Below are 13,649 nucleotides of genomic sequence, written 5' to 3' on the forward strand. Positions count from 1 at the left end.
CATTCTATGCATTATAATTTATAATTATATCATTCAGGCTACAATTTGAATCCATTCATCAAGAATAGAAAATGTTTTAGAAAAAAAAGAGAAAACAAATTATGCATTCTAGGGAGTTGGTTCCAAATGTGGGTAATATTTATTCTGCCAATCATACTAATGATTGTCAAGTGATGCCAGTTTTAGGGATAGATCTTAAAAAGTCGATAAGGAGATTCAAAGGTGTAGGTAAGTCAGATGGCAACTTTCAGACTTTAGAATAATTATATATTCAGAAATAATTTTGTCAAAAAACCATCAGAATTGCACTGCCCATGTTGACATTAGTGTATAGATACAGTCTTAAGGGTAACAGAAGAACAAAGTGTTTGGTGAGACTGAGTGCTGCATTATTTAGAACAGGATTTTTCACTGGGGTGGACATTATTTGTTCTGTATATCTCAACTTTAGAAAGAAACACAAAAATTATATAACAAATATTGTAATTTTTCTTTGTGTGTGTATGTGTGTGTGTGTGTGTGTGTGAGAGAGAGAGAGAGAGAGAGAGAGAGAGAGAGAGAGAGAGAGAGAATCGTAAGCCGTCTCCATGCCCAGTGTGGAGCCTGATACAAGGCTTGATCTCATGTCCCTGAGATCATGACCTGAGCCAAAGTCAAGAGTTGGGTACTGAACCAACTGAGTCACCCAGGCACCCTATAATTTCTAATACACAAAAGAACTCATTCCAAAGAGAGAGCATGCCTTCTTTTTCATTTGGGGTAGCAATCAAATACAACAAATGAAAACATTTGTTATTACTTAATATTACCTCAAAAAATACCTTGAATTCTTGGATGACTTTTTGCTCTGCTACCACTTGTAACATAAAAACTACTCTCATCTCTCACCTAGTCTCCATTCCTTTCTCTGCTCATCAAAGCTTTATATCTCCTATGTGTGTAAAACTGTGTGTAAGTATCACATACATTTCCATCACTTCTATCTTAATTAATGTGGTCCAATAGCACTTCCCACTGGGACCCTTTTGCTTTCAGTCTGGTCTATTCCCAGTCCATTCCCTATGTTTCTATCAGAGTGATCTTTCCAAGAACATAACATTGCTCGTAACAATTTGTGCTTACAGTCCTTCTGTGGCCACCTTCAGTTTTTGGACTGGCACTAAACAGCTTCTTCCTCTGGACCCTGCTTATTTCTCCAACCTCCCTTTTCCCACACACCCTTCCCTCTCAAGGATCCGAGCTACTTGCAGTTCTGGAATGCACCACATTATATCACATATCCAATCATTTGCTTTGTAATTTTTCAAGAAGACCATTGGCCCTTCTCTTCTCAGCAACCTCTCCCCTCTTGTCAAAAGTGACCCTTGGCTGAGCCCATTCTTCAAAACTCTGCTCCAGTACCACCTTTTCTAACTGCTGTCATTTCATTTATCATATTGTGTTGTCATCATTCATTGCTTTATGAGTCTGTCATCCCCAGTGGAGGACACATACTAAATTGCCTTAGGTGGATTTCTATTCCAATTATCTATCAGCCGCTGGTGCATATTGAATGTTATTGGAATCAATAAATTTATAAAAACCATTTGTAACTTTAGCTTTCTTGATAACACTAAACTAAACTACATGTACAAACTCTATATAACAAGGTGCTATGATAGAGGCTTTAGGAATTGGAGTCTGTTTGACATTACGAAGACCAGAGCAGAACAACTCAGATATTTCCACTGGAGTTGGGGCAACTGGATGGGAAAACGCAGTCTGGCACAGGCTAGTAATATGGTAAAGTAGGGAAAGATAGAACCTAGTGTTTAGGGGCTGATTTAGCAGAAAAAACTAATGGACGGATGCTCTCGGGAGGTTTAGCTAGGTGGTAAATAGGTCTGGCTTTTATTAGGAGGGGAGAAGATGGGCCATATACAGAGTGGAATGGCAACAAGCATTAGCATATAAGGAATTCTAATAGCCTGACATAAATAAAGAATCTGGCAGAAGAGTCAAATACTTTAAAGAATCCAATCAAAGACTTGACATCCTAGACATAAATACAGTGCTATGAAAATTGATTACATCAATTTGGGTCCTCATTTTCAAAGACATTAAAGCACTGGACAAGATATACCTTGAGATAAGGTTCCAGTTACTGGTAGCAATATCAAAGGTAAGAATGTGGTCAGAGGAAAGAAGACAGAATCATCTCCTGGGAAGATTTAAAAAGCAAAGGAACCAGGCTTCTTCTGAGGCCAAATTGCAGACTAGCCAGTCTGGTCCTGCCACCTGATCCCCACCTATCCGTGTTCCCAGATAGCTGGACAAGTCATTAAAAAAAAAAAAAAAAAACCATGGACACAGTGGGGTTAGAATATTAGTTGGGAAACAGATTTTTTTTCCTGCCAGTAACATTCTTTTAATATAGTTGTTATTTGTTTATATATCATTTAATTATTTCTTCTTATAGTATTCTTATTGTAAATTATTTTTTTTGAGTATTAATCTCCTATACTGTAAAAGTTGTAGTTTTCAGCCACTGGGCTCAATTCCAGAAAAGGAGAAATGGCTTCCCAACAAACACAAAGAGGTACATTTCTGTGTCAGAGAAAGAGGATACAGGATTATCAAAGATTATTTTGCATAAACCCTAGTTCAGACTACATGAATTTTTGGAAATTAGAAATTTTGTAATAATGTAAATAAAGTAAAAGAAACGTTTTTGCTTTCCAAGCATGTTTTTTATAACATACTTACAAATTCAACAAAATTCCTTAACACCAATTATGACCAAAGGATTTACAAGGCTGCAGACTCCTTTGATTGTTTATGATGAAACTGGGCACAGGCTGTGTGTTCTGCTGGGATCATTGTGTCTTTGATTCACAAACAATGTTTGGCACAGTGCCAGGCACATAATACATGGTCAGTTAATGTTTGTGTAATAAATTGATTAAACGAAGAGAGAGCTAATGAAAGTTACATTATGTAGCCTGGTGAGGCAATAATAATTACACACGGTGTGTGCAATTTACATTAAGTAAGGCTGAATTCACTCAAATATCTAACTCTTCAAAGATAAATGCAAGTACCCGGTAGCTCATTTAAACAACAGTAACAGAACTGAACACCTAGAAAGTAAATTTTATCACAGGTAGGAACATGTGAATGACCCTGATTACTTGTCAATAGAAAAAGATGTTGAATGCAGGCATTTTCTCTTTCTCCTCTGGATCAGCAATCAAACTCACTCACAGATCATTGATTCATGAATAGCACTATATACGTACTTTACATTTTCAAGTAGCCGTGTTTCTCAAGTGTTTACATGACAAGTGTATTCAGTCATCTCTCCTTGTCTCAGGCATGGTTTTCCCATGATTTTCAGCAAGACAAAAAACGGAGTTTTCCTATGGACTCAACTTCTTTTATTAATTTTTTTAAATTAAAAAGTCTTCCTTTCCATTGATACAGATTTGTCTGAATGGTTCCTATGTGCTCAGAAGGTGAAATGTGTTTATTTTATACATGGAGCAAAGATTAACTTTATTTTCTTAATGAACATGTAAGCGACTTGAGATGAACCAATTATGACATATCTGCACTGATTTCTGTGCCTTGACTTATTTCTCAATAGAAGCATAAAAATAAAAGTATCCACAAAATCTACAAGTTTCCCATGGAAATTTGCTTAACTTTTGGTCACTTATCTAATTACAAATGTGAAGAATTAAAATCATTGGAATAATCCGAATCCCTGAAAAAAACATGGCTCATAGCTTTCTGCAAGATGAGAGTAATATGGGAGATTTTAATGGTGGATAGATCAAGGAAACGGCAAATTGAATTTTAATATTTACTACGGAATTCCTGATAAGCAACAATTCCCGATAAGCTGCATTCATTAAAACTAATCTCCTTTTATTTCCTCAAAGCTTCCTATTTTTCAATCACTCATATGAAATTATTCGTAACACATTTAATAATGCATTGGATAAGAGTTATTTTCTCATTCTATTTCTGACAAATACCTTCAAAGCCCATATTCTATAGATACCGACAGAGGAAGTGGAATGAAATGGGACTAGAGGAAAATAAAAATCAAAGAGCAGTGCTCTTATATCAAACAGTACAGAGAATGATTCAGTGCATGAATATCTCAAAAACGCCCTTAGAATTTTATTCTTAAAAGTCTATCTGCAGGCTTTGTCCAAATGAAAAACAAACAAAAACAAAACAAAACAAAAATAAAACCTCTGACAGTTATCATCAAATGAACATCTCTTAGAAATGAACCACTATATCGACCGCTAAGCAGCTATGAGAAACAGCTTTCCTATTGCTGTTTTTCCCTATTCCTATTATTCTTTTCCCACTTACCTGATTGGTGCCCCTTTGGCCTGTGCTGGTCTCAACAATACAGTTATTGTGGTGGCCGTTTCATTGAGAGAGGCATCGACTCCTTCATAGTCCGGTAAAGTTGGAGCTGGTAAGTGATTGATGAGGGGGAAAAAGTTTCAGTCAATTAAAAGAATTATATCATAGTTCAGGATGAATAAATATCCTGAATGGGGGAAAATAAATTTCCTATTTAATTTTCTGAAATGTACCTTATTTTGTAGAATACCATACATAACTGGATGTTAACCCTGGGAGTATAGGCAGCAGAAGATATGAAGCCCACGGTTTGTTATTGAAATTTAAATGATCATCTGGTGACTTGGACACACACTCCAAACCTTTTGTGAAGGGGCTTTAGCTTTTAGTTTCCTGGGACCTTGAAACCAGCATTGATGGCATGGAAGTGATGTGAACAGCGTCGACTCTGGGGACTCTGGGTAAGGGGCTTGCACACGGAGATGCAGAGACAGAAATGGCAAGAAGTGAGCCAGAGGCTACCTGGTGAGGTGGTGCTGTATACGATCTAAAGGTTGTGGAATGGCCCAGTGTTAGTATCTGGACTGCTTTCACCACTGGGGCCACAACAGAAACATATCAAGGCAGTGTGATGAATGGGAATAGGAACCTTAGTTTGTATTTAGCATTAACTAGTGCATTCGTTGCCAAATTCTTGAGAAGAAGAAACTTATAAATTTTCAAAATATTTGATAATATTTTGGGTGGGGGAGAGGGCTCCCTAATCTTGAACTGGGTGAAAAAGTAACCTCAAATGGCTTTTGGTTATTTCTACACAGAAAGATGTTTTAGGGAGGACATAACAGGTGAAATGTGTACACTCTCAGAGAAACTGATAATAGATGGCATCCAATACAAATTTCAAAGTATTTCATTCATTCACTGAGCATTTACTGAATATATACATTGTGTCAATTTTTTTAGTGCTATAAGCATAAAGACAAATAAAACATGGTCTCTGATATGTATAGAGTTGAAAGTAGAGATTCATATTTACCAAGAATGAGAATCTCATAAACAACAACAACAAAAAACTATAACAAAATTTTAGGTGACTAAAAGAAGAGTCAGTTCATTTGTTAAAACAGTAGCTCTCAAACTAGTCAGAACAGAAGCCCATGGAGAACTTCTTAAAACAGATTGATGCCTTTTCCCTTAGAGTTTCTAGTTCAGTAGGTCCAGGGAGGAGCCTGATACCGTGCATTTCTAGAAAGTTTTCAGGTGATGTTGATGCGGTTGGTCTGTGGACCACACTTGGGAGAACCACTAATCTAAACTAAACCACTAGTCTAAACTAGCATGGGGAGTCAGAAAAACAAAACAAAGACAACTTCAGGATTCAGAGGATGCTTGAGCTGAATGTCACAAGAACAGTACAAACTCATCAGGACAAGAAAGTAGTCAATACAATGCCTGAGACAGGAAACAGAATATCTGAACATGTCATCACATGAAAGGACACGGTGCATTCTGACAGCTACAAGCAGTCTGGTAGGCCTGGAACTTTGGACTATGAGTAGGAGTGGAGGATGGGAGAAGCCATAAAATTAAGGGATACAAATGCTAATTATGTATGGATGTTTGGGCTTTATCCTACTGAATATAATATATTAGATTTTGAAAAAATTTAGGAAGGAAATACATGCTGTACAAAGATCAGTCGAAAAATACAATGAAGCAAGGTAAGTCTGAAGGCAAGGATAGTGCTTGGAAAGATATTTCAATGAGCTGTTTAAAATACGGTCCAGATGGAAAGGAAGAATCAGAAAGAGACAAATTACCTGAGAGTTATTCAGGAAGTAGAATCAATGGATATTAAATATGTACAATATGTAGACATACGTGGATAATATATGTGTGTATTAAAACACACACACACACACACACACACACACACACACACACACACACAATGCCTCCAATAACTTGATTTCACTTCTATTTAAAGTGTTTTTAAAGTGCTGAGGAATATAATTTCTGCACTCAAGGGATAAATAACAAGAAGTTACCTTAATATTTCAAATGATGCCGGGCACTACACTAACCATACATTTTATTAGCTTTAGTTTGATTACTGCATGTTCCAAAGACACAGTGATTGCAGTCTAGTTTTTAAAGTCCAATTCAAGTGCCCATGTACATAGGTTGATTCAAGTAAAACTGGGCAGCTAAATAATTCAAAGAAAATTCTACATGGGTGTTCTGGACTTTCACTATAAATTTTCTATTCAATAAAAACCACGTGTCTAAACCATAATAAATTATGATTCTCGATAGTGTCCATTGTTTTACAAGTTCACATAATTTTGTAGCTATCTCTAGTGAAAGATCTTGACTCAAATGCAGCATTGTGGCTAATTCCAGAGGGTAAGAAACATGTTTCACTGTACAGTGATATCACCAGGTCATCTTTTCTAGTGATTCAATCAATATTTTAAATTGATGATTTAGAATTGTTCCACCAGGGAGTGAATTGGCAAATTTAATACATTGTTATTTTCTAACATAATGGATGATATTCTCAAATTCTTTTTTTGTTAGAATAAGATAAATCAAATAGCTCATATTGGAATAGCTAATATTTTTCATGATATAAATTTTTAAGGTTTTATATTCAAAACATTTCCAATTAGAAACTAGACTTCAAAAAAATAGAGAATATGTAGCTTCCTTCTGATGCAAATGATACAGATTCGGAACAACAGTAGAAATTTTTAGTGATGTATTATAATATAAGGTATTATCAACATATGCTATGTAGAACTATAATGAAAATGAACATAAAGGAACAAAAAGGTAGGAACTCAACATGAGTATTTTAATATATTAAGTAGTTGATCCTGTAACACATTCGTTTTTCAGATTTAACTCTTCAGCTACATATATAAAATGTATTTATTTTAGTAATCTTAAATAACTAAGATAACACATTACATAAGCTAATGTAGAATTCGGGCATATTATAATGCTGACTGGTGGCCAAATTTAGTCAGATTAAACTGGTGACTTGACTGGAGGGGAAATCTGTATTTACTAGATTATCTGTAAATAATCTAGTCATTACAAACTGAAATTATGAGCATAAAATAATGTGAAATTTAACTGTATATGCTTATCAACTTCAAATCTCCCACACATCACCATTCTGAAATTTAGATGAGTTTAGGTGAGATTTGTAAGAGAAAGAACAGCTCATGTTTGCTTAAAAATACCAGGATGTCAAGGAAAATGGAACAGAGTGACAAGGAATGTGGCACTGTAATAGATCAAAGATCTCCTATCATTCTTTGGATAAAATCCACTTATTATGATATCTGATATCATAATAATTACAAACTCCTTAAAAGTATAAATCTTTTAGCATTTATAATGAACCTTTAAATGTTTCTAGTTCAGATAAAACAACGTTTTAAAAAAGACCACTTTCAATGAAAAGTGATTATTTGAGATGTTTTTAGGTTTGGACATATAACCAATTATAACCCATATTCACATAATTCTTTAAAGAACCTTCAACCATGAATAACTAGCTATATTAAAGATTTAATAAGTGAGACGACTACCCTCAGCATACATATGATTCTCTAGGATGTGCTATTATAAACCAATCCTGTTCGCACTTTATTCCTCTGCATACCTGAGATATTGGTGGTCACATTGATGGCTGTGGCTGGCCCAAAGCCTTTGACTGTGCTGGCTCTTATGAAAAACTGGTAGGTGGTTCCAGGATGCAGATGCATGAAGACATGGTGGGTGCTGTTCCATAAATTTGATACAGTCTGGGGAGGTCCAGCCACTGGAACTGCAGGATCAAATGATCTTATGCTGCTGTAGCTGACCTGTTTTAAGAAATATATTTCCTATTACATACCCAATATAAGTCATAATATAATCTAAATAAACCCCTTTTAAATAAGATAGTATTCAAGGGCATCTCTGTGGAGTGAATCCCATTTTTCTTAAACTTCTCTTCCTTCTCATTTGGATATGGTTATTTCACTGTACAGTTGTTTCACTGTACAGTTGTTTCATCTAATGTCAGTCCATCTGTCCATCCATCCATCCATCCATCTATAGATATACCTAGAGTTATAACATCTGACTGGACCAATATACATCTATTTTCTTGCATCAAAAGATAAATTAATTTACTTAACTATGAAAACACACATAGACACAATCCTATATATATATAGGATATATATACCTATATATCATATATTTTAATGTATATGAAACACAGAAACCGTTCAACAAATGTTTGTTATAACTAACATCATCTTATACTTTGTCTGAGTTACACAACAAATTTCATGTAAGTATTCAAGTATGCTAATAGAGTCACAAATTATAAGACTGCACTAGTGATTCCGGTTCCCGTGATGCTCTCTGCAGCCATTAGAAATTTAAATATTTTATGCTCGAATCAACACTGACTATGCAGGAACAGAACAACATATTTGTGCAATTAAAATGATCTTTTCTTCCTTTTAGTTTCTCATATTTAAAAATAAGATGATGATTTATGTTCAAAATTGCGATGAAGCTCTGGAATAGTCAGGTTTATAATGTATTTTCCTTTTTTGGTAATGATCCTTTATTCTGTAACAATTGGCATTCATTGGCCTCCCCTAAATTACAGTATAAAATGTGAGTTTCTTAATTTTATAAAAATTCATTCTTTACAACCATCAGTAAGTCTGTTTGAAAAGGCCTATCTTGCGTCCCTAAAACAACAACAACAAAACATACATTTACTTTAAGAATTAGAAAATTCTAGGTGTTATAAAATATTTGTTTTGAAACTGAATTTTGGGATCAAGGAATTTGTAAACTAAAAGAGGGGAGAACTAAAAATGATTTTAGTCTCCTAATCCTCTCTTATTTATTTTCCATTATTTCTCTAAGTTTTTCCTTTTACTCTCCCTTCAACCCACATTTCAATTAACTTCTCCTAATACCTCATATTGAGTGATGATTCCATTTGGATCCAAAGGTTCTTTCCAGTTCAAGAAGATTTTATTTTCAAAAGATGTTCCTTGAAGAGAATTGACTGGTACAGGGCCAGGCACTACAAAATATACATTTTTGGTTATAATCCTTATATCAGAAACAGAAAAAAGTAAATACTGTAAGCGATATAAGCCAAATGAAAAATAAATAAATAAAATGTGTCCTTAAAAATATAAGTTATGTGACTAGTTTTCTGATTTAAACAAATGGGAATTTAAAGTAATCTACAAACTTCTAATGTGGAAAATGTACAATTGCAAAGTTATTTTTATTCAAAAGAATATTCTATCACCTTGGAGGGTTGAATAAATTGTGTAGTATAGTTTTCTCTGTTGTATACCTCCAATAACATGAAGATCTCATTTGTAATTTGTTTCAAGAACAGAGCTATATTTCCCTGAAAGATATTCAGGGATAAGCCCCTAAAGTGTCTCCATAAACACATTTCATTAAATAATGAATTATAATAATAATCAACACTCCTTGGACTTAATTTTTTTTTATGTTTTATTTTATATTTGAGAGAAAGAGACAGACAGAGAGAGAGAAGGAAAGAGGCAGAGAGGCGGAGACAGAATCTGAAGCAGGCTCCAGGCTCCGAGCGGTTAGCACAGAGCCTGATGTGGGGCTTGAACTCACAAGCAGTGAGATCATAACCTGAGCCGAAGTTGGACATTTAACGGACTGAGCCACCTAGGTGCCCCATCACTCCTTGGACTTAAAAGCCAAATCAAAATAAAATTGAATTGAAATCTCTGTTAATAGTCAATATGACTTTTATTGCCATACTTATTAGATTTCTATAACTTAAAAAGACAGCATTGATTATTACAATTTTTAAGAAACTTAAAGATGAATAGGTTCAAATATCATGGCTTCAGTGTTTTAAATGAAATTCCCTTTTGTAAACCTAAGCATCAAACCATTTTATAACATCAGACTTGTTTAGGACTCAACAATCAGCATAACCAGTTTTGAAGTGTCCCCAGGTATGACAAGAGCTAAGAAACCTTCAGACCAGACGTTATTTGCAAATGTCATATAACTGACAATACCCAGTGGCAGCAATGAGCAACATGTCAGCTTCTATTGACAAAATGTAAAACATCAGATACTTTTGCTATTTGCTTTTATGTATTTTATCTAAATCCATAGTTACTATTTATTCACACAAATAATCAGTTTCTTGCTCTGATAATGTTTGAATATGTATCGTATCCACCCTACTTTGCTTAAAAAATGGGTTTTCTTTTGAAATATTGACCCAATATTGGGCAAGTATGGTTTTTAATTAATATTTTTCCTTAATCTAACGTTTCAGTGAACTTCACACATGGCATTATCTAGAAATGTAGTTGCTGAGTATACAGCAATTTTGTGAGGATTGAAATAAATTAAAAATCACTGGATCAAAGGAATTCACTGCATCGTAGCTAGCAGCATCAAGAAATTCTGAACGATACGTCAAAATAGGAAGATTTATTTCAGACTACAAGGAGGCGATGAATGATGTTATGACCTCTGGGACAGCCAATATAATTTGGTGCATTAATAACAAATTCAGAAAGAAAAAAAAAACATAAAAGAAAGAAACCCATCAACAGAAAAGATGTCAGCACTAGACTTCAGAAGAAATGTATATGCTTCTGTCAGCTGAAGCCTTAGGGAGAAGTTAACCAAAGGCATCCACCTCCACATGTCGCAGGTCCACAGTGTTGGCACAGACTATACAGTCTATCAAGGCAGAGGAGGCTGCCATAGGCATTAGTTTGTTTTCCAAGAGTGTTAGCTCTTAAGTCCTTTGAGTAGAATGAAAAAAGCATACGATTGTAATTAAGAAAAACCATTTCTTCACCTTTCCACAATGCTCATAGATGGTGGCTGTCAGCAGTAGGAGGAGGCAAGACCCCCAATTAGAGACAAAATGTTCATTTGATGGTATTATAATTACTACCTGCGTTCATTAAACACCGTTTGGCCAAAGTTTTAGAAAATGGCGTAGGTGTATTTCAAATTGTTTACCAACAGAGATAGTTTAGAATGTTTGCATAATTCTGCGTTGGAAGAGAGGTAGAATTGAGGAGGAGCCTTCCTAGAATGTGTGTATTTCTTTGCTCTACTTACATAGGTTCTCTTTTGTCAACAGGATTCACTGAAATTACCCACAGGTCATATTTGTAAGAGGGAAAAGTTTGTGGAAAAATTATGGCCAAGATAGTACTATGCTACTGACCGTGCACTGGGACTAGTATAGTGCACAAGAGAAAGACCTACACCTAGGTGAATTACAAAACAAACACATGAACAGGTGGGTCAGGGAGGGGGCACAGACAAATTATACTTAATAACTCCCCACCTTTGAAGGAAGCCAATGTCTGTATATAATGTCTATATGTACTTTGATTTGTGTAAATACAACATGAAGTTACTAAGACCAGCATCATGGTTGTCTTCATATTCCAGGGAATTTCACTTCACGTTTCCACATCAACGACTTTTAATGGAGACAGAATGCTGACTTTCATTCTCCTGTTTCTGATTTATTTGAGAGCCGTTTCAGCTTTTTTTTTTTTTTTGCATATAATAAACTCCTTTACAAGATACTCTCAAAATGGAAGAGAGAGGAAAAATGAAATGTGGGTGGGGCAAGTTATATTAAATAAGCACTACAGACTTTTAAAATATAATAAATGTACACTTAAAAATGGCTATGTATTAGCAAAAATTGTCCCCAAACCAAGCTTTTCTGCTGAGCTAACTTCATAATATTGATTTTTATAAATGCTAGGATAAAAAATGAAAACAAAATCTCATACAAAAAATTCTACCCATGCATTAAAAAAATGTATGCAATAAATTAAATATAAATTCTACCGTAGGGTTCTGGTGGGAAATCATTTTAGCTTTGCTCTCATGATTTATGGATGCCCCTAGAATTCTTTTCATGAAATTATATTCTTTTATTAGATGGTTGATAATTTATTCTTTTTCTATGTATATAGGGCAGCAATAATTTAGTAAGACTGACTTAATTAGATCATCTTAACCCATCGATCTTTGCAACAATAGATTATGATTTAGATACTCTGTCCCCCTCTCAGGAACATTGAGTCATATCAAATACTCCATGTAGAAACTGGAGCTCACATGAGCAGATCTGAAGGCTGAGTTCCTCGAAAATATTTTATACAAAGTTTGTACTTCAATCATTCAGTTTTATATATAAAACAAAAGAGAAGAAAAAAAATTCTCACAGAAGAAAGAATGACTTCATGACCATCCTGTGAAATAATAATATGCAATTCAATATCATTATATCCAATAAAAAATTCTTCAAAACATAGGTTGAAATAAAACTAGGATAAGCAATAATACTGAAATTAGACTTATTTTCATTTTACATTTATAAAACTGCTTAGATAGATAAAATAAATAGCACAGTCATGAATCTGATGAAGTTAGGGCAAAATTTAAGATTCTTTGGCAATTCTCTTTCTGATTATTAATCTAGTTGTATGTGCACCCAAAAATGCATTTAAAAATTTAATGGAATATAAAAAAGTTACATGAGCCTGTCTGCATTCTTTGGTTTATGGGAAAGGCAGGCAAAATAAAGGCCATACCAAAATATAGCATCAAAATGAATTATTATTAGAGGGTGATTGGCTGAAGTACAAATGCAGCTGAGTCTAAAATCATCAATTAATAAATCAAGTTTAAAAAATTTTAAGTTTAGGCAATACAATATGTGAGCACATTCTTATTACTAAAAACATGGGTTACAAGGTATTTAGGGTAAAGAGACATTCTAATATTTACCCAACTTTATGACATGAGAGATTTTTCAGAGTTTTTGAATCTGAGCTTAGACTTCCCATTTCTCTCATCCATCTATGAAACAATTATGCTAATTATTCTTTCTTACACAATCATGTGTTGGGTGTGTTGTGTGTGTGTGTGTGTGTGTGTGTGTGTGTGTGTGTGTGTAGGAGTTTATGAGCACTTATGTGCTTATTAAAGCAAGGTTTGTCTGAAATACTGTTAAGGCTTCGATTAGGTACAAGTTCAAGCAGGATAGTTGAAGTAATCATGTTTGGTTACCTTAAAAACAAAAAACTACATTTATCATAAAGAAGTCTGGTTTATTCCTTGAAAATTTTAGGAATATAATAATAACTCTATGCATAATTTTAGAACAATACCATTTCCTTCAAAATCTGAGCTAAAGGAAG

The 13,649-nt window shown here is 34.4% G+C and overlaps 1 protein-coding gene across 7 annotated transcripts in view; it reads right to left on the reverse strand.

Moving 5' to 3' along the window:
* Nucleotides 1-13,649, reverse strand: part of PTPRK (protein tyrosine phosphatase receptor type K) — a 568,568-nt gene that overhangs the window by 113,111 nt on the left and 441,808 nt on the right. For all 7 annotated transcript variants that reach the window (XM_030316304.2, XM_030316309.2, XM_030316303.2 and 4 more), the window contains exons 9-11: nucleotides 9,366-9,475; nucleotides 8,042-8,243; nucleotides 4,369-4,474 (exon numbers count right to left, since the gene is read on the reverse strand). In XM_030316304.2, coding sequence (XP_030172164.1) covers nucleotides 4,369-4,474; nucleotides 8,042-8,243; nucleotides 9,366-9,475 — 418 coding nt within the window. The remainder of the gene's footprint in view (nucleotides 1-4,368; nucleotides 4,475-8,041; nucleotides 8,244-9,365; nucleotides 9,476-13,649) is intronic.

This window comes from Lynx canadensis, chromosome B2 (genome assembly GCF_007474595.2).
Source record: "Lynx canadensis isolate LIC74 chromosome B2, mLynCan4.pri.v2, whole genome shotgun sequence".
Taxonomy (NCBI): domain Eukaryota; kingdom Metazoa; phylum Chordata; class Mammalia; order Carnivora; family Felidae; genus Lynx; species Lynx canadensis.